Here is a 21,281-nt window from a genome sequence, read left to right as displayed (position 1 = left end):
CATGTTTACCGAATATTGGTAGTCTCTGTGTGTTTTTATAAAGATTCTCTCCTATGAAAATGTGATTTTAGCATGTTCTTGTGGAATTTTTACGATAATATAGCAAATATAATACGATATTTAGCCTAAAATTGCATTTTTAAATCATTTTTCTTCAAATTGTTGGTAATCAGAAGCAGAGGTTAAAACACTATCAGAAAAACAGCATATTTATGACGTTAAAACTACGGTGGGCGGGGCCACAAGTTCCCAGCTCCACTCAGAAGCAAATTTTGGATGAACTACCATCACTCGATAGAAAGAAAAAAACACTTTTTAAAAAAATGTTGCCTAAAAACAGCGTCATCATAAATAAACAGAAAGGAGGTATGGATGGATCAATAGTGTGTTCTAGCCGCTGAGTCTCTTTTTCTGCATATTTCACAGTTTTTTTAGCATTAGAGATCAGACCGACTGATTAAGGCAACATGGGGGAAATTACATTGATTTCTTTTTGCGGTTGCCCTTGCAGTCGCCTTCTCCTTTTAACTTTCAAACCTCTCCCAACTCCTCATTTGCATACAGTCTCTGATTTCTTTTATGTGTGTTACTTTGAAGGTGTGTTTTTCTTCTTTAATCCGTTAAATCGATATCATATTTGATACTTTGATTACTAAAATCTCATCAGCATGATCACATTTTTCCTTAAAAACCCATTGTATGCAACTGCCCTGTAGTACATAATCCTTCCACTAGGGGGCACACTTTTGACGGGAAAGTTATTTTTACTTTCTTGTGACAATAACTTGACAATTGTTTGTCATTTTTTTAAATGACTATTTGATGAATTGATAAAAGGAAAATTTGTTGATGGTTAAATTTACAATATAGTTACATTATGTTGAAAATGCTTGTATAAATTTGAGACAGTGGGTAAATAAGGTGCTTTTTACTTAAAAACGTAAGCATGTTTCAAGCAAAAACTTACTAAATAATTTAATAGCAGCTTTATCTCCTAAAAATCTAAAATTAAATTATTTTATTTCATCTAAGGGTTTAAAAGTCATCTTAATTCGAAAAATTCTGGCCTCTTCTAACCCCTTATATGTATAGATTCTCTGTTTTCTTTTGTGTTAGTTTGAAAGTTTGTTTTTCTTCTTTAATCCTATACAACTATATCATATTTAATACATGTGATGCTAAAATCTCATTAGCATGATCAATTTTTTCCTTAAAAACCCATTGTAAACAACTTGTATTCTGCCCTGTAGTGCATAATACGTCCACTAGGGGGCAGCAAAATGGCTGCTTCCATGAAGTCTCAAAAACACTTTTGGCGGGAAAAGTTTTTTCTTTACTTTCTTGTGACAATAACCTGTCAAATGATTGTAATTTTTTTAAATGACTATTTGATGTATTCATAAAAAGGAAAATTTGTAGATAATTAAATCTTTATAATACAATTATATTATGTTAAAAATGTTTGTATCAAATTTGAGACAGTGGGTACATAAGGTGCTTTTTACCTACAAATTTGTGTTTTGAGCAAAAACGTACCAATTCACCAGCGTGTGGTAATTGATCTTTATGTCATAAAAACATAATATTACCCAATTTTTTTAATAGATTTTGTCAAAACATCAATGTCTAAAAATTAGAGGTTTGGTCAATTGCTTTAGAATTTGCCAGAACAGCTGACCATCCGTTATAGCATTCAAGCTACAGTACTTCTGTGTTTGTCTGCTAACCGAGACGTTTCATTGGCTGCCTCAGCTCCATGCGTCCTTTTAGTTAAGAATCATCAAACTGTTCTAAAAACCGCCGTGGAGGTGCACTAAATCGTTTGATAATGACAGATTTGACAAATGAAAACGGCAGATTTGATCCGCTAAAGCCCATCAGCTAATTAAGATAATGGCGGCGTGATGAGTCAGTGGAAAACTGAAGACTGTTTAACTCATTTTCATTTGTGATGCGCTTCAGACAGGAAGGAGGACTTTAACACTTCCTGTCCTCCCTTCCAGCTCCAGTTCCGGCTTTTCCGACAGCAGACCTCAGTCTCCGGCGAGGACGGCGGGCCTCAACTCCAGCACTCCTCCGCCGCCGCCTCCCCCCCTCCCTCCTCCTCCGCCTCCCCTACCCTCCACAGGCGTGCGCGGCACCCCTCCTCCTATCCCTCCTCTTCCAGTCCAGAAGCAGCCCATGGCGATCCCGCCGGCCCCCGCCCCGCTCCAGATTGCACCGGGAGTGCTTCACCCGGCGCCGCCGCCCGTGGCGCCCCCCCTGCACTCATCCTCCCCGGTCCGTCTCCAGCACTCCCTGGACAGGGGACTGCCCGCCGGGTCTGGGACTCAATCAGACGGCACCATCCTGCCCCCGCCGCCGCCACCGCCTCCTCTGCCCCTCCCTGGAGCGCGGAGCTCGTCGCCCTGTCCCTCAGGCCCCCCACCTATGATGGCCTTCTCTTCAGCAGGAGCCATGGGCTCACCGCCCCCCCACAGCATGCACGACGTGGGGCCTAAACGACACCATCTCGCCAACTTGCCCCCCATCAGTGATGCGCGCAGCGTCCTGCTTGAGGCGATCAGAAAAGGTGAAAAATTCCCCAAACGAAGCAGCTGTTTAATCCCCAAAATCCAGATTCGGAGGGTTTGATCCTGTTTTTATCTTCCTGCTGCAGGAATTCAGCTGCGGAAAGTGGAGGAGCAGCGGGAACAGGAGGCCAAACACGAGCGAGTCGGGAACGACGTGGCCACCATCCTCTCACGCCGCATCGCCGTGGAGTACTCAGACTCAGAGGACGAGTCCGAGTTCGATGAAGGAGACTGGATGGAATGAAGAAACAAAAAAAAGACAGAGATGGACGACCCAAACCCAGCGCTCCCCACACAGGAGGAGCGTCGTCGCTGTCCGCTTCTCCTCCCTCCAGCTTTGTTTTTGTCTCACGTCTGTTTTGTCTCCGTTCCACAATCTCCGTTCTGGATGGTTTTTCCTGAACTTTTTGAATTCTCACGTTTTTTTCTTGTTTTTTTACAGACTGAAATACAATAAAATAGAGAAAGGTCATGTTGCATCAAATTCTCCATCACAGTTCTGCCACCTAGTGGCTGCACATGGCATAAAAAACGAGTGCTTTCTTTTATCAACCTTTATATCTATTTTTTTACATTTAGGAAATGCTTCCAGTTTTCGGTCAGTGGTTTTAAATCCTGACGTGAAATAAACAGTTTCATAACCAGAACTGACCGCTAACAGAAAACATGAAATGAGGATGGGGATGTCTGTGACCACGTTTGAGCATATCATTCCACCTAACCTTAACCCCAGGGAAATAAATGCCAAGAGATTGTCTTTTTTTTTTGTCTACGGAAGCTCAGTTGAGCCACTTCTGCCAGTTCTGACTTCAGGAAAAAAAAGAAAAAGAAAAAAGAAGCCATTAAGTCGAGGTTTGTTCACCACTTTTTCTTGACTCCGGACTTGAAGACGTAGACGTGCATCAGATTCCTGCCTCTCTCATCGTCTGATAAATATTCCATGTAGAAAGGTACAAACCGTTCACTCAAGGCAGCTTTAATCGCAGTTCCCCATCTACTGCGCGTCTGCCGCTGACAAAAAAAAAACTGTTTCAAGGTCCAAAAGAAACCTTTATTTCACAGAACGTCTGCCATTTGTTCCATTTGTTCTTTCTTCTACTTGCCTTATTGTTCGTACAAAACGTATCGTTGAGTTCATGAATGTACTGTGCCGTTACTACTTATTTGCCTGCGCTTGTATGGATTTGCTGTTTCTATGTCTTTGGGGAGGGGGGGGGGCAGCACAGGGGGACAAAACCCTGGACTTAAAAAAAAAAAAAGAAGAAGAAAAGGTTTAGATGAATACTGTATACCATGTAACTTATATAACTGTTGACTGTAACAGTTTGCTTGAATTAATAAAAATCTAATGTTTCAGCTCTACATTGTGACTGTTTTTAGTGCAGTTTCTACAAAAATGAAGAGTCAAAGCCTTCACTTCCAACTTGTTACATGAACAGGTAGTACAGAATGACTTAAAAAATAAATAAAGTTAAACATTTTTATAGTTTTAGTTAAAAATCGCATGTATTTATATATTTGAATTGTCTTTTTCATTTTTTTTCTTTATTTTTGGGCCCAAAAAATCTACGGAGTTTCATTTTTTAACTTTAAATAATGAGCTATTTATTTCTAAAACTAAGTTATGTTCATAAAGTACTCACTAAAGTGTATTTAAAAATTAAATATATATATTTTAGTAAATAAAAAGATGTGCAGTATAGAATTTTGGAAAATTACTATAGAAAATTATATAATTATTATAGAAAATATTTAAAAAATATACTGTAATGACTGCAATAAAATGCTATCATTACTATTAAATAATATAGCTGTTGTACAAAAAGGCAAAGGTATTATACGTTTTGCCGATCGTCTCTCCTGTACCTCCTAAAAGCTGCAGGAGCTGATAAATCTGTGGAAACCTTTGTGACTGAATTTTGTTAAAGATGACGACCTTGAACAGCGAGAAGCTACAGATCATTGTAGACTTTTCACACTACCACCCTGGTGTTCCAAAGTAAGCATAAAAAAGTAGGGCTGGGTATCAGTTATAATTTGCAGAAATGATTCGATTCGATTGTGATTTTTTTTTTTTTTCGATTCTTTCGATTCTTCAATTCAATTTAATTTTAAGTTTAAACACACACATTTTTTTTAGAAATACATTAAAACCTATTATGTAATTTGAATATATTTATATTAATCCGATACAGTTCACATATTGTAAAATGTATTAGTAAAATAATGAGATTTTTAATATCATAAACTGTTACATGGATTATCTAAAGGGGAAATTCTAACAAAAATGTTCAGATCATTAACATTGTAAACATCGTTCTGCTTCTGTTGGAGGACGTTTCATTTTGGCCACTAGGTGGCGATCGCGCTATAACATTACACCTTATTCAAGAAGAAGACGACTGTATGAGGTAAAAAAAAAAAAAAAAAAACGTTTTAGACCAGAAATAGTTACTTTAAAAATTATTTTCTCAAAAGAGTTTTTTTTATTCATGCCTGTGAGTAAATAAAGATGTTCATTTAGTCAGCAATGTATGTTTAGGTCAATCGAGTATTAGCATTAGCTGTCCAATGGGAAATTCTATTGAACGTTAGCATCAAGCTAGCGGACTTTAGCTTTATGTGCTAAATTGATTTATATTTTTTTGTAAATCGATTATTGTTCTATTAACCTTAAATTGATTCAAATCGAGTAATCATTTTTTTTCAATCCAGCCCTGGCTAATATATAAAATTTGCATTTATTTATTTATTTTCATTTATTAATTTGTGCTTCTTTCCTGCTTGCCCTGCTCTATCATCCTAACTGCTCTTGAAAAAACTTTACTTTTGCATCACATCCACTTTTTACGAAAGCCTCTAAACGTGATGTGTTTATGCATAGAAAGCTAACAATTCATGCTAAAACAAAACTGCTGTCTGTCAAATTAAATAAAGGAGGTTAAAATGGGTTTAAAAAGTTAATGTTAAACTTCAGTCATTTGTATTCAGATTCATTTAAAATTTAAATAGTAAAAAAAAAAAAACATTTTCACTTAGACTGATGGAATTTGTCATGATATGAGGGATTTTAAAAATAAATCAACTTTTTTCTCAAATTCATATTCATTCTACAGGTATTTGTGTCTCTTTTTTAATTTAAAGATTGTAACAAGCAATAAAATCACAAATGAGTTGTAATTAAATACATATTATCTGATATAACAAGTAGAATTGAATCACTTTGCTTTAGCCTGCCACTTTTAGGCTGTCATAGACACCATTGTTCAAATGCCTCTATTCATCTTAATGTAATTATATATGTTAATTATATATTCTATATAATATAATAGGCAAAAATTGTTTGCGATTATGATTTTTATCTTACAAGCTACTTAAGTCGAATCAAACCTATTTAACCACACTACTTAATTCAACATATTTACATTTTTATTTACATTAATTTTTTGGCATGTGGTCTGTGCAGTTTTCTTTCCACAGAATGTAACTATTTTGGTTATAATTCACTTTATAAATATAGACATCAAACAATAAAGACAGACTTTTCCTAAATTATTTTTGCTTTTTTAATCGTCTCCTATGTTACTTTAACAAAATGATGATAAACTATAAGTCATGGTCCAAACACAACATTTTTCAGACAATTTTGAGGATTTTTGTTTCTGATTAACAGACATTAAAAGCTCAGTAAAATGTAATATTCTCGATTCTGCCTCTAGATGGCAGCATAACCATTTCTTTGACTCTCTCCAGCATTAAAAACAGCTTATAACAGTTTTTAAAATTATTATTTTACATTTTTTATTAACTTTTCTACATTTTTTTGTTGTTTTCACATTAAAAAGAAATATATACGCATTTTCTTGGGTTTATTTATCAGAATGGTACATGACTTAGTAAATGTTAATCATCAATTTTATTTTTTTTAAACATTTATTTAGTCTTTTTCTCATATTGAGCAAGCCACTATCATTTACTATCACTTTTACTTAGATTTGACTTTTTAGCCCCATATTTCTATTTATTGCTGGAGCAAACTTAACAAATCATTTCTTGTGAACAGTTCATTTTAATGTCATTTTCTTTTGTAGTGTTTCATAGTGGTCAGCCTCTCAAAGTCTGATCAGTCGCTCAGTCTGAGGTAGCCGCCGCGCTGACATTTGTTCAAATCCCGTTTCATGGTCAGACAGCGGGAGAGGAGCAACATGAGGCGAAATCCAGAGAAAGACAACAATCTTTTAGAGCAAACATCATTAAAGCGCTGAATGTCACTGATCAGAAGTTTGCATGTGACTGATGTGTGAAAATGATGACTTTTGCTTTTGCCGATAAAACTTTGAATTAGTGAGTCGATAATTAAACCTGAAGCCGTTATCTGCTGGAAAAATGTCAGATAAACCAAGAAACCTCCGAACGGATGAACAGACGAGCCTTTTGACCAAAGGAAAAAGGGATCAGAGGGGAAACGAGGGCAAAAAAAAAAATATTCAGGTTAAAAAGTGGATTTTCAAACTTGGATAAATTTAAACTTTAATCACAAAATGTATTAATATGTGTTTTTTTCATAAATAAAAGCATAATTTCTAACATTCAAATTATTTTAAAAACATGCATTTATTGGATTTTATTAGTATAAGTTTGAAGTAAAAAACTTTTGCTGATTTTTTTTTTTTTTACTCCACACTATTTAGTGTCTTGGAATCTGTTTTATCATTGAAAGATTTTTGGTAAGAACCTTAATGAAAGTAATGATCATAAATAAATTAGATGTTAAGATACTCAAATGTCTAAATCTCTGGCTTTAGCTTAAAAACAAAAACGGATACCCCAACAAATTTTACTTCCAAAATGTTTTTAATTTCCTTTTTTAGTAGTAATAAATTTTCTGGCGTTTTTAATGAAAAAAAAGGTGTGTGGTACGTGGCTCTTGTCCCTCCTTGGTGGCTCTCTGGGTGAAGAAAAATAAAATATTAAATTTGAAAAAATGTGAAGATTAGCTATTATTTTAGCAACATGCTAACGTTTTTGGCTAATTTGTTATCTACTGAAGTTTTAAGGCTAATTTAAAGTTTAGTTTCTATTTTAGCAAAAGACAAACGTTTTTTTAAAAATTTAGTTTATGGATTAATCTTATGCTAATTTGGGGTTTAGCTAATAATTTAGCAACATGCAGATGTTTTCAGCTAATTTGTTATCTACTGAAGTTTTTTGTGGATAATTTAGAATTTAGCTTCTATTTTAGAACAAGGCTAACTTTTTTGAGTAATTTAGTTCACTGAGGAATTTTAGGCCATTTAGGAGTTCAGATTTTTTTTCTGGCTAATTTCGCCTCAAATGAAATATTTTATGCTAATTTGGAGTTAAGCTAATATTTTAGCAATATGCTAATGTTTTTGGTTAATTTGTTTACTACTTGAGTTTTTTGGCTAATTTTGTGTTTAGCTTTTATTTTAGCAACATGCTAAAAGTTTTGGCTAAATTAATTTACTGAGGATTCTTATGCTAATTTGGAATTAAGCTAGTAATTAGGCACCAAGCTAGCTTTTTCGCTAATTTTCATCTACTAAAGGTAAAAGGTAAAAACGTTTTTTTGAGAAATGCTAGTTTCTTTTTATATTTTTGTTTTTGTTCATGCCAAAAAATAGACATAAATCATATTTATTTAAAAAAAAGACGGTAATAAATGCAAATCCCAAATTTCCTAGATGCTAAAGTAAGACTATGCGGCTCCTTTTAGGTTTTTATCAGTAGAAAACGAGCCCAAATGGCTCTTTTACTGTTAAGGTTGCCGACCTCTGACATAGGTTATGTATGATTTCCTGTTTTTATTTATTTATAGTTTAATAAAGTGCTAAAAATATAAAAAAATGTTTGATTATTTTTTTGTGATTAAGCAGCAAAACTGCTCCAAAAATCATAGTTGCAGTTCTGCATTTGCTCACCTTCTATCTCAGCTAACTGCCCCCCCCGGTGACCATAACATAGATTTATTTCAGGTCATATCAGTCATATTTGCGCATAAAAATGACTTACAAAAAATGACTTTAAAACTCTATTCTTCAGGTACATTTTTACATTATTTTCACGTTGTTAGGTTCTCATCCATCACTTTGCAATCTCCAAGAAAAGGCTGAAACATTTTTTTTTTTTTGCAGCTTCCTTGGCACAAACACATTTTCTTCCAGCACTTTCCTGCACTGTGTGACCCTGACCTGCTTTTGTGTTTGTATTTTTGACAGAAAACACCAACTTCTGTTGAACTGATCCATCAGACTTCATTTTTTTTTTTTTTATGTCTAAATGTTTTTCAAAATTATCTGATTTTTACATGTAGTTTTATAGAATTTGAAAGATTGAAATTAGTTGTTTTTGGAGAATTCTTCCTTGTAATTAGACCTTCCTCCTACACGGTCTTTTATCACAGACCTCGCCACGCCTCCACTCGCTCGTCCAGATTAACCAAACGCTTACAGGGCTATTATGCAACCCTCCTGTGGGACCAGATGATTATTCCTCATGGATGAGTTTGAATAATTATTTGCAGATTTAATCATTAGAAGTATTAGTTCAAACGTTTAAGCTACAAACCTAAGAAATTAGATAAAAGATAAAGTATATTAACCACCAGTATATGGGTTAAATGCAGGTACACCCTCTAACCTCACGCTGCTTTCAGATTTCATTGCTTTGAGTTGCGAAAGGGCGACATTTAACCCCCAAAATGCCAGACGTCACTTTGATTATTTTCGCCATTTTTGAGTCCTCTCATTGCAGCACAGGTCCATGACCAGACTCTAGTCTGATGTAGATGGGAAAAGGTACAGCCTATGTATTTCACTTCATAAATGTGAAAAACGGGAACGTATTTTTATCAATAGCACGTGTCCGGATCCGGCCCTCCGGATCATTTTATTTTATTATCTTTACCGGCCTGATGTTATCTTGTGCTTATTTTTAACTTTAATAATTTTGACATTTATTTTTATGGAGAGAAAAATATTGAAAGTTATTTAAGGTTTAAATTGATTTATTCTGGAATAATATTCCTGCCTTTTCATCATTCATAATTATGTTTAAAAGTTAAAATTTTTAATTTTTAAAAATTGACTTTATGCTATTTTTTTTTTTACTACTTTGGCATTTACTCAGATTTTTAGACTGTTTTGGAGTTTAGCTAATATTTCAGCTACGTGCTAGCAGTTTTTGCTAATTTAGGCTTTTTAAAAAAAGTTTTTAGGCTGTTTTGGAGTTTAGTTAATATTTACAAGCTAGCTGTTTAGGGTAATTTAGGCTTTTTCAGTTTTTTAGGCTATTTTGAAGTTTAGCTATAATTTCAGGTACATGCTAGCTGTTTTGGCTAACCTTTTTTTTGTTTTTTGGGGTAATTTGGCATCTAGCTAATATTTTAGCTGGCTATCCGCTCCAGCGTTTTCAGCTATTAGCTTTAGGGTTTTCATCTATTAATTTTTAGCGTTTTCAGCTATTAATCTTCAGCTTTTTCCCCTATTAGTTTCAGCGTTTTTAACTATTAGCTTCAGCGTTTTGAACTATTAGCTTCAAGGTTTTCAGCTATTAATCTTCAGGGTTTTCAGCTATTAATCTTCAGCTTTTTCCCCTATTAGTTTCAGCGTTTTGAACTATTATCTTCAGCGTTTTCAGCTATTAGCTTCAGCGTTTTGAACTATTAACTTCAGCGTTTTCAGCGATTAATCTTTAGCTTTTTCCCCTATTAGCTTCAGCGTTTTGAACTCTTATCTTCAGCGTTTTCAGCTATTAGCTTCAGCGTTTTGAACTATTATCTTCAGTGTTTTCAGCTATTAGCTTCAGGGTTTTCAGCCATTATTCTTCAGCGTTTTCAGCTATCAGCTTCAGGGTTTTCAGCTATCAATTTCAGCATCTTCAGCTATCAGCACTAGCATTTTCAGCGGCCAAATTCCACTTACAGCATTCACACTAGTATTATCACAGGTAATGCTGTATATCTAGTTCATAATTATGTTAAAAAATACATTTTTAAAGTTTTAAAATGTAGTTTTAGTGTTCAAAAAATGTTTATCATGTTCGACTCAAGGTGTGTTTTGGATTTTAGCCTCTTATAAAATTGAGTTTGACTCTCCGGCTGTATAGTTTTAAATCTAGATTGTATCCATTTAGGAATTAGACTTTATTGTATCTCCACAAAGCTAGATGATTTTTTATGTATTTATGGATCATTGAGATGCTTACTGAATAATATATATATCATATAACATGTGTAGGTTCATATAAAAGCAAAGAAACAACACAAAACGGTGAATATTTTAGAATTCCCCGTCTAACTCAAATTGAGCTTTCAACATTATTGTAATGCAAAAAGGCACAAATATACATATGTTTTGTACTTATAAGTCAGTTTTTCTCATCAACTCATTTCCTGATCTGAAGTCACAACATTTAACCAAAATGTTGCAAATCTTTTACTAGTTTTTTGTGTTTCAAATATATTAAAAGGCTCCTGATTGACAGTTTTTTATATTTCGTGTCATAAAGTTCTCAACCTTTTTGGCTATTGCAGTTACATTTTAATTCAAGCTTTCATGCAATGATCTTCCACTTTAAATATAAGCCTTAAATTGACTGTACTACAGAGTACATTAATGCCCATACCTTGAGTAACATGCACTGTTAGAGGACATTCTGCTTTGTTTAACTCATAAAGTAAACATATTTAGTGCCCGAGAGGACAAACCTTAACAGCGTTGTTAACAGCTGAGTGTGCACAGCACTCATCAGAACCATTGTACCTTAAAAAATGTCCCCACACTCGTCGCGTCACGTAGTGTTTTTCAGAGAAAAGCTTGGAGAGACCAACAGGTTGAATGGTCGCTCTCTCCCTCTTTTGGGAGGGTGCTCCCACACATTCACACTCCTCCTTGCACACACTTTTCAAACAGCATACAGGCAGCGCATGCACGCTCGCTCTGTGAATTCGAGCGTGACGAATCCTGGCAGGTGCCAGGCTGCTAACAAGCACACTCCTCAGACTGGGTCCACATACACTCCATCTCCAGACGAGTCATTTCTAGAAACATAAAATCTGTTTTGCTGTGAAAACATTGTGATTTGCGCCTGTGTGGGAGTGCATTATTCACATTGCTCATATTTCTATGAAAATAAATGTGTTTACAGGCTCACATTATGGTGACTTGTCATCGTTTTAGTGACAAAAAGCGAGTTCCTGTAATGAAACCATTAAATGTTTAGGTGATGCACACTTTACGGTAAACATATGGAGCTGAGTAAACAAAACTTCCTGTGATGTCATGGAAACAGGACTCTGTGACTGGTAGTGCAAAAAATTGCCAGGTAAGGGGTTATAATTTAAAATTTAAAATTATCAGGCGCTCCTGAAGCAACACATGAACATGAGAATCCAAATCCCAGCTGCTTGTCTCATTGCACATTAAATATCACCAAAACTATTTCCATCAAACTAATGGCCAACTCAGTAATAGTTATGTTCCAGTGGAGAGCATTCGCATTGCCGCTACAATTAATGTTATTAATGAGGGAATCAATGGACAGTGTACTTTAGAAATTGACCAAAGAGGCCTGCAGCTCCGATCAAGCGTTAGATAATTCAAAGGCTCCTATTTGGTCTAATGGATGTAACATCAGAGTAAAAGGCCACAGGTGGATTTCAGCGTTGTTAACACTGACCTTTGCAGCAATTAAACCCTGCTTTTACCTGCAGATGTGACGGACAGATGGCTCACATGAGAAAATTAGCAATAAAACACAATAAAAACTGGCCAAAAAAACAAGGGTTGGTGCTAAACAATGTCAATATTTTCTCACCTATTGTATAAAATTTGAAAATTGAAGTAGGTATAGTTATAGTTTTCCTTGTTTATAACAAATTAATATCAGTTTTGCACGACATTGTCATCACTTTTTCTTGCTCTGTAATTAAAACCAAATCATAGCATGCTCGATGTTCATGTTTGTATCAACAAAAGTGCAGTTTACACAAATTATTAGTGCTGCCACAAACTATTATTTTAATAAACGACTAATCACCCATTATTTTTTCTGATTAGTCGACTAATTGGGTCATTTGCAAACTGGATGTAAAGCACACATCTTAACCATCATTAGCTTTAAACTAACTAAAAGTAGATATATAGCATTAGCTGTGATAATGCTAGTATGAATGCTGTAAGCTGAATTTGGCCGCTGAAGATGCTGAAATCGATGGCTAAAAACGCTGAAGTTGATAGACAGCTAAAATATTAGTTAAATGCCAAATTAGCCTAAAAAACGCTTAAGTTAGCCAAAACAGCTAGCATGCAGCTGAAATATTAGCTAAACTCCTGAATAGCCAAAGAGCCAAATTAAGCAAAACTTGGCCAAAATAGCTAGCATGTTGCTGAAATGTTAGCTAAATTCTAAAATAGTCTAAGAAACAAAAAAAAGCCTAAATTAGCCAAAATAGCTAACATGTTGTAGAAACATTAGCTAAGCTCCAAATTAGCCTAAAAAAATGAAAAAAAGTCCTATAATAGCCAAAATAGCTAGCATGTACCTGAAATATTAGCAAAACTCCAAATTATCCTTACAAACTGGAAAAATCCTAAATTAGCCAAAATAGCTAGCTGAAATATTAGCTAAACTCCAAATTAGCCTAAGAAACCAAAAAGTCTAAATTAGCCAAAATAGCTAGCTGGAATATTAGCTAAATTCGATATTAGCCTAAAAAACTGAACAAAAATCTTATATTAGTCAAAATAGCTAGCATGTAGTTGAAACATAAACTAAGCTCCAAATTATTTATACTTTATACTTAAACGTTACTTTAAGTATCCTTAAAGTTTATTACAAGTAAACTAATAGTAGACCAGAAAGGTTACTTAAGTATATTTAAATGTTACTTGAAGGCTACTTTCATAAACTTAAAATAAATTAAAAGTTTATTTCAAGTAAACTAATGATATACCAGAAAGGTTACCTTAAGTATACTTCTGAGTATGCTTAAATTTTTTTTTAAGTTTATTTCAAGTAAACTAACAGAATATTAGAAATGTTATTTAAAGTATACTTTTAAGTATATTTAAAAGTTACTTTAAGTATACTTTCATAAATGTAAAATAAACTTAAAGTTTATTCCAAGCAAACTAAATAGTATACTAGAAAGATTACTTTAAGCATACTTCTAAGTATTCTTTCAATCTACTAAAAAGCGAGCCCGTTTAGTCCCAAGAAGTATACTTATTAGTAAACTGCCAGAATACTTTGTAAGTGTACTTGGGGAAATACTTAAGTACACTTGAAGTATACATTTTTTTAAGTAAAGTTTTTTTTTTTATTTATAAGATGTAGCTGTGATTTAATTGAATGATTACATAGTAATGTATTTATTTTAAAACAGCAACTTCTTTCACTTTCGTCAACTGTTCCTTTCAAAATAAAATTACAGTCAGTGTCAGTTAAGATAACCTCTTGGAAAAGGCAAATCATTCAAGAGAGACCTTAATTTTCAGGTTGCAAAAGAACCATAGAATTAAAAAAAGGTTTTATTTTAGGAGTTCAAACAGTTTTTAACCCTAAAAGATGAACAGATTTCATACTTCTCTTTAAATTCTAAACATGATAGTCGAGAAACAACAGGTTTTCAGTGCTGTTGTTTTGTGTTTCACCAACTGTCTTCACAGCAGTGCGGAGCAACAGGTCTGGCCTATAATCTGCTGGCCGATCAAAAGCAACATCTGTTAAGGAGGAGAAGAAAACAGGGTGAACAAACACCTCCTGCTCGCAGAGCCTCGACGTTTCGCTCCATTAGTGGCACCCCTGACCTCCTCCTCCTCCTCTTCCTCGGTTGTTTGGTCTGTGGAAAGCACCTGAAAGGTTTGTTTTCTTCATATATAGTCAGGTTTTTATTTATTTTTTGGTTGCTCCGCCCCTTTATCTGTCACACCTGGGTTTGGCTGTCTGACAGCTGCTGTCATTTTTCTTTTTTTTTCATGTTTTTCTGCTTCAGAGATTCAGAATCGTATCTGTAAAAACCCTCGTAGGTTTGGGAAAACTATCGTTTGCGTATTTAAGTACACAACTTGGCAGATAAAGTGTTTGCAGTGGAGCCAGCAGGGAGAGTGGGCTTGTGATTACTGCTCTCCTCGGTTCGTCACACACATTAACACGTGTCTGCTCGGCTCCTGAGTCATAACTACAAATGAGGATTAGATACAAACCCGGCAGACACTTTCCATTTGTCCCTGAAGAGGAACATAAAATATATTAAAAAAAAAATCTTCCCCGCAAAGCCAAATGTGTCTGCAGGTAAATTAAATCCATTTCCCAGAGCAGGGGGGGTTTCTCAATCTGCCATTATCCTGGACAAACAGAGGAAGCTGCCAAACATCTCAGAGTAAAAGCAGTGAAAGCATCACACCGGAAGGGATTTTACGCCTTTATTCCACTTGTAGCAAATCACGTTCAAAGACAAAACACAAGTTAGAAAAATGGCACAAAATACACATTATTTTTTTTAACACATTAAGAACCATTCAAATCTGCTTTGGCATTTAAAAAACAACAACAACAAAGTGAAATAAAGTGCAAAGTTTCCATTAATTTTCTTAAAATACATTCACAGGTTTGAAACCAACTTGTTCACAGCATGTCTGCACGTTTGTGGAGACATGTTAAAGTGCAGGTAGAGAATGCATGTCTGTTGAAGAAGCATTCACTGTCACAGTAAGCAGATTGTCAAAAGAGGAGTTTGTCTTCTTGCTCAGTCTTTTCTTCACAGTCTCGGATCAAGAAAAAGCACCTTTTCAGACCTCACTGGGGGACCTGGACCGGTAGGCACTGCTGCCCTGAAAGCAGCCACACAGAAGCATGTAAATGGAGCGCTGGATCTCAGCGTTTCTGTAGGCGTAGATGATCGGGTTGATCATGGAGTTGTAGGTCGCCGGCAGCAGCGTGGCGTAAGTGTACACCGGCGGATACCCCCTCTCGCCCACCAGGCAGTAGATGGCAAACGGGAGCCAGCTGGCTCCGAAAGTCCCCAAGATGATGGCTAGAGTCGACACCCCCTTCTTGGTGGCCACATAATGCGAGGTGGCGAAAAAGTGCTGCTGCAGGGCGATCTGGTGGGCGTGGCGGCAGACGATCTTGCAGATTTTGAAGTAGAGGGTCAGCATCAGCACAAAAATGGCGAAGAAGGAAGTGGCCAGCAGCGTGACGTTGCTCCGGGTCAAAGGGCGCACGATGCTGCAGGAGGACGGCTCGTCCAGGCAATTCCAGCCGAGAACGGGGAGCAAACCCAACAAAAGAGACACGCCCCAAGTCCCGACTAGCATCAAATGTACATACTGCAGCGTCTTCTCTGAGAAGTAAGTCAGCGCGTTGTAGAGGGAGAAGTAGCGGTCCACCGTGATGGCTAAAAGGCTACTGATGGACGCCGTGAAGGAGGCCACTAAAAAGCCCACAGTGATGAGGCTGATGGTCTCAGAGGAGATGACGTACTGGAACACAAAGTTCAGGATTAATCCCATCCCAGCCAGCAGGTCGGCCGTGGCCAGGCTCCCTATCAGCACGAACATGGGAGTCCTTAAGGTGGGCGTGTAGAAGATGATTGCTACCACTATGGCGTTCTCACAGGCGATGACGGTGCCCGACATGCACAACATGATGTCCCACGGGTTGACGGGGAAACCTAAGCCGGCGGTGGAGAACTCCAGGCTTTCGTTGCCGTCGGCTGACTCAGCAGGCAACCATGAGAGCACCTCTCCAGGAGCGGGACTTGATGAGGAGTCATTCACCAGCAGCGACTCATTCATAGCTCCACTCGGATGTTTTCTCCTTGATCTACAAATACAACAAAAGAAAGTACTCGTTTAGAGTTAATGCAACTTTTTAATGGGTGAATTAAAGTCAGATATATGCCCAAATTACATTTAATAAAGTGGAATAAATGATTAAAATTGAGCCAGTAAAAAGTTAGTGTAGTGGTGCTATCCATGGTGCTGAAATGAACATTAACTTTTACTGCATTCTGCTCAATAAATAACAATATATCCTATAGTAAAGATTAAAAAACGGCAAATATGACATGTGCAATCTAAAAAAAAATAATATATTTTTATGTAAATTTCCAAAAACGTTGCAAGTACCTACCTCTGTCACTTAACGTCATGAGATGAGATTTAGGCTCGAATCAGAGTAAAGTGAAAATGACTAAAAATAAGGAACCAGTGTCTCCGTCTTTGTGTCTCTCCTCCGTCACTCTCAAGTGAAGCCTTTGATTTTGTTGTGCTTCCCAGGCATGGGACACACACCCAGGGCAGAAGTGATGTGGAGCATTGGCTGGTGTTCAGCTCTGTGAGGAGGATGAATGTGAAGTGGAGGACGAGGAGGAGCGGCTGAGGGGAAGAGGACGAGAGGAGAACGATTGGAGGCGCGCAATGAGAGCTTTAAACCGCCGGAACGTCACAGAGGAGAGAAAGGGAAGGGAGGTATGGAACTCCCTTAGGGGCAATATTTCACCTTGGTTTTCTTTATATGGACTCAGAAAAAAACAAATTATTCATCTTTATTTTCAATGCTTTAAGAAAAAGAAAATATATATATATAATGCTTCCTTGTGGTTTAGAGAAAAAAAAATAATATCTGAAAGAATGGCTACAACAGTGCCACCACAAGAGTAAACAAAAAAATAAGTACAAGAATAACATTATAAAATTATAAAGAAAAAAAATCATAATTTCTTTTAGAAGAAAATAATAACTTTGGGAGAATAAAATAAAATAGAAATACTAGGACAAAATTGTAAATATATGAGAAAAAATATTCATATATATTTTGAGAATGAACTTGTAAAAACATGAGAAAAAAATTACATTTACAAGAAGAAAGCTGTAAAATTATAGGGGAGAAAAACAATATTTTACAAGGGTAAAGTCAACATTTTAACGAAAAAAGTGAATATTTTAAGAGAAAAAAACAGTAAAATTAGGAAAATAAAATGAAAAATGTATGAGTATGAAAATATGAGATATGATATATATATATATTGATATGTATTATGAGTTATAAATAATCTTTAAAGAATCTGAGAAAAGAAAATCAACACTTTATGATAATGTCAAATTGTGAAAAAATATTTGGAACCAAATCTTAAAGTCAAAAAGATAAAATGAAAAAAAAAATAGTAGAATAAAATTATAAATATGAGAAAAAATAAGAACATTTTACGAGAATAGACTTGTAAAAATATGAAAAAAATCAATATTTTAAAAGAGAAAAGCAGTAACATTATAAGGGGAAAAAACATTTTACGATAATAAAAATTGTGAAAATAAACCGTCAAAAAATTTAAGAAAAAAAATTGTAAAATTATGAGTAAAAAAGTAGTAATTTTATATATATGAGCTTGTAAAATTATGAAAAAGTCACATTTTTACAAGCAAAAAAAAAAAAAAACATTTTTATTTAAAAAGGTGGTGGTGCAAACACATTATGTGCCAACTAATTATTATTAAGTATACTTGATAAAATAAAGTGCAACATTTTTAGAAGCACCGGTGCTTTAGTGTCGACAAAACTGTTTTTTTTTCTTAAAAAAAAAAAAAAAAAAGAGTTTCAGTTTTTTATGACTTTCACTTCTTTCTTAATCTTTATTTCTCAGCATATAAAACTAAAAGTTTTAACCCCTTGAAACAAACTAGAAAAAAAAATTGCTGTTAAGTCGTTGCACAATGAAAGTAATTTTAATGCATATTTAAATTAGTGGACGTCAAAGGATTAAATTTGTTTCCATTGTCTTTACTGATTTTATATGCACATTTTGGAGTTTACATTTGCGATCGTGCGATTTTGTTTATCATTTGCTTTTGGGTTTTACTCAAACCGAAAAAACCTTGTTTAGAAAATTCCTCTATTATTTCCTCATTGTTTAACCCCTTAATGTCTGTTGTCACAAATATGCAACAAATCACTTCCTAAATGTAGCATCTGCTTTAAAACAAACGTAAGTTTTTTTTTTACTCTAAAGGGGCAAATTATTTAAAAAAAAAGTTATTTTTCATGACTGGAAAAAGAAAAAAACATAAAACTGGCCCAACTAAAAGCTGAATTACAGTAAAATAGGTTTCTGCGCAGCACAGCATTTGTTTTATTTCATACGTTTAACACCTCAGTTGCATGGCCGCTGACAACAGATGACATTTTTAAGCAGCACAGCAGTATTGTAACCAGCTTCAGTTTCTAGGCAACAGCTGTTTGGTCCCCCCTTTTGTCCGTGGACTCAAGCTGGAGATGGGGCCGTCTTCATTCATAATCTAAGCAGTCACATGAATTGCCAAGTGACTCATATCCAAGACCCGGCAGATCCCCGGCTACAGAGCAGACCAAAATATACATCTTAAAATCAGTCGAAATGACTTTCTTTGACCAAACAAATTGAAATTCAACCAGGAAAAAGGTGGATTCAGTTACTTTTTGTTGGGAATACCAGAAATAAGCTGCTCAAATGGTCAGTGACTGCATGCATTTATTCACCCACACCAGCGTGTGCTAAGCGGATTGATTGTAATGAGACACCTGCCATTAGAAAAAAAAAAATAAAAACTGCATAAACAGACTACTTTTTTCTTCAAAAACAGAACCCTTTTCGAAACAAATTGCAGCTGACGACAGAGGGAACACACACACATGTTCAGATCCATTTGAACACAAACAAGCAGCAGGTACAGTGACTCACCTTTCACTTCAAGAGGAGCCCCACGATGATATTTACCTGGAAAATGAATGGTGCATTTCTCTAACAAGGGGAGATAAGATCAAAGTAAGGAGTCATAAACAAAGAACGCCGAAATTACTGAAGGTACGCGGCTGACGGATGGAATTTTTAATTGCTTATGGTTCAACAGCTTCCAGGGATAAATGAAGGAAGACGTTCTGAAAGGGAAGGCGTAGAGAAAACGTAACACCTCAATTTACTCATAAGTTTGACCTACTTTCTACAAGAAAAGCGGCTCTGTTTAGTTGATTTCTTACACACTTGAAGGACAAAAGTCTTGAAAACCAACACAAAGGGAGTCACATTAACCGGATAAATGTCCAAATGTTTTCCTGTAGATGTCATCATGACCTTAATTATTGTCATCAACAAGCTAAGAAGTGCTGATGGTAAAATTCAGAGCTTCAAGAAACCAAAAAAAAGAAAAAAGTGACAAAAAAGTTTCACATTTTGGCTGTTTTTATATACCATATATTTTAAAATGAGACAACACCCCCTATTATGCTCCAACTTTTATGCTTCAGGATTTTAATGATCGTGGGAAACATTATTCCCACATTTGTTTTACATCTTTTTAGTCTCATTAGAGCATGTGTTAAAGGTCATTTTATTTTATTTTATTGATGGCCCCATGTTATCTTGCACTTATTTTTGCATAATTTTGACAAAATATGTATTTTTATGGAGAGAAATATATTGAAAGTTATTTAAGGTTTAAGTTGATTTATTCTGAAATAATATTCCTGCATTTTTTTATTCATAATAATGGCAAAAAGGTTATGATTTTTAAGATTTTAAAATGTAAATTTTGCTTGGTTTTTCAACTATTTTGGTATTTACTAAGATTTTTTAGGGTACTTTGGAGTTTGGCTAATATTTAGCCTACATGGCTAGCTATTTTGGCTGATTTCGCCTTTTTTCTGTTTTATTATGCTGTTTTGGCTAATTTATTTATTAATTTTAATTTTTTAGGCTATTTTTTAGTTTGGCTAATATTTCAGCTACACGCTAGATGTTTTGGTAAACTTGGGCTTTTCTTATTAGGTTTTTTAGGCTGTTTTGGAGTTTAGCTAATATTTACATGCCAGCTTTTTTCGCTAATTTATTTATTATTTTGTGTTTTTAGGCCATTTTTTGAGTTTAACTAATATTTCAGCGACATGCTAGCTATTTTGGCAAACTTGGGCTTTCCTTAAGTTTTTTAGGCTGTTTTGGAGCTTAGTTAATATTTACACGCTAGCTTTTTTGGCTAATTTAGGCTTTTTTTTAGCCAAACTTTGAAATTATTTTGTGAGTTAGGCTAATATTTACTTACTAGCTGTTTTTGCTAATGTAATTTTTTCAGCTACATTTTAGATGTTTTGGGTAACCTAAGTTTTTTTCTTTGTTTTGTTTTTAGGTTAATTTGGCATTTAGCTAACATTTTAGCTTGCTATCAGCGTTTTCAGCTATCAATTTCAGCATCTTCAGCAGTCAAATTCAGCTTACAGCATTCACACTGGCATTATCGCAGGTAATGCTATTTATCTAGTTCATGATTATGTTAAAAAGTTACGGCTTTAACATTTTAAAAATGTAGTTTTAGAGTGTTCAATAAATGTTTATCCTGTTCAGTCCGCGACCTAAGGTGTGTTTTGCACTTTGGCTCCTTGTGCGATTGAGTTTGACACTACAGTATTAGAGGGAGAAATAAGAGAGTGTTTTGTTACAATTTTATATTTTACTTTTAAATTGTTTTGATATTTCATTGTAAGGTGCCTCTTTACTGTATGGCGTCATAGAAATTGCTAAGTCTGTTCTTCAATACAGTCCATTTGTAGAAGGCTGACCATGGAGTTATTTCAGGGAAGCAGCACGTGCATCCAGCACATGACTCTGCTCACTATTTTAGCAGCACAAACAGCCTTCAAGTATGTAAACCAATAAAG

The 21,281-nt window shown here is 35.1% G+C and overlaps 3 protein-coding genes across 8 annotated transcripts in view; 2 read left to right on the top strand and 1 right to left on the bottom strand.

The window, feature by feature from the left end:
• wasf1 (WASP family member 1) overlaps positions 1–3,935 on the top strand; it is a 64,296-nt gene extending 60,361 nt beyond the window's left edge. For all 6 annotated transcript variants that reach the window (XM_024290947.2, XM_024290949.2, XM_024290948.2 and 3 more), the window contains 2 exons: positions 2,004–2,572; positions 2,660–3,935. In XM_024290947.2, the coding sequence (XP_024146715.1) occupies positions 2,004–2,572; positions 2,660–2,817 (727 nt within the window). In that variant the 3' untranslated portion in view covers positions 2,818–3,935. The remainder of the gene's footprint in view (positions 1–2,003; positions 2,573–2,659) is intronic.
• An 824-nt stretch (positions 3,936–4,759) lies between these two features.
• ak9 (adenylate kinase 9) overlaps positions 4,760–21,281 on the top strand; it is an 80,827-nt gene continuing 64,305 nt past the window's right edge. The window contains exons 1-3 of the mRNA XM_024290765.2: positions 4,760–4,984; positions 14,264–14,456; positions 16,877–17,068. Coding sequence (XP_024146533.1) covers positions 17,018–17,068 — 51 coding nt within the window. The 5' untranslated portion in view covers positions 4,760–4,984; positions 14,264–14,456; positions 16,877–17,017. The remainder of the gene's footprint in view (positions 4,985–14,263; positions 14,457–16,876; positions 17,069–21,281) is intronic.
• LOC112157773 (G-protein coupled receptor 6) lies at positions 14,557–16,870 on the bottom strand. The gene is made up of 2 exons (XM_024290771.2): positions 16,731–16,870; positions 14,557–16,421 (listed from the first exon to the last, which is right to left on the bottom strand). Exon 2 carries the CDS (start codon positions 16,391–16,393, stop codon positions 15,386–15,388), a length of 1,008 nt encoding a protein of 335 aa, XP_024146539.1. The 5' UTR covers positions 16,394–16,421; positions 16,731–16,870; the 3' UTR covers positions 14,557–15,385.

The sequence above is a fragment of the Oryzias melastigma genome, linkage group LG24 (assembly GCF_002922805.2).
Source record: "Oryzias melastigma strain HK-1 linkage group LG24, ASM292280v2, whole genome shotgun sequence".
Lineage (NCBI taxonomy): Eukaryota > Metazoa > Chordata > Actinopteri > Beloniformes > Adrianichthyidae > Oryzias > Oryzias melastigma.
This window is presented reverse-complemented; position numbering and strand designations above follow the sequence as displayed.

Excerpts from the sequence above, each read along its gene's own strand:
- LOC112157773 (XM_024290771.2), bottom strand. The coding sequence starts at position 16,393 with ATGAATGAGTCGCTGCTGGTGAATGACTCCTCATCAAGTCCCGCTCCT.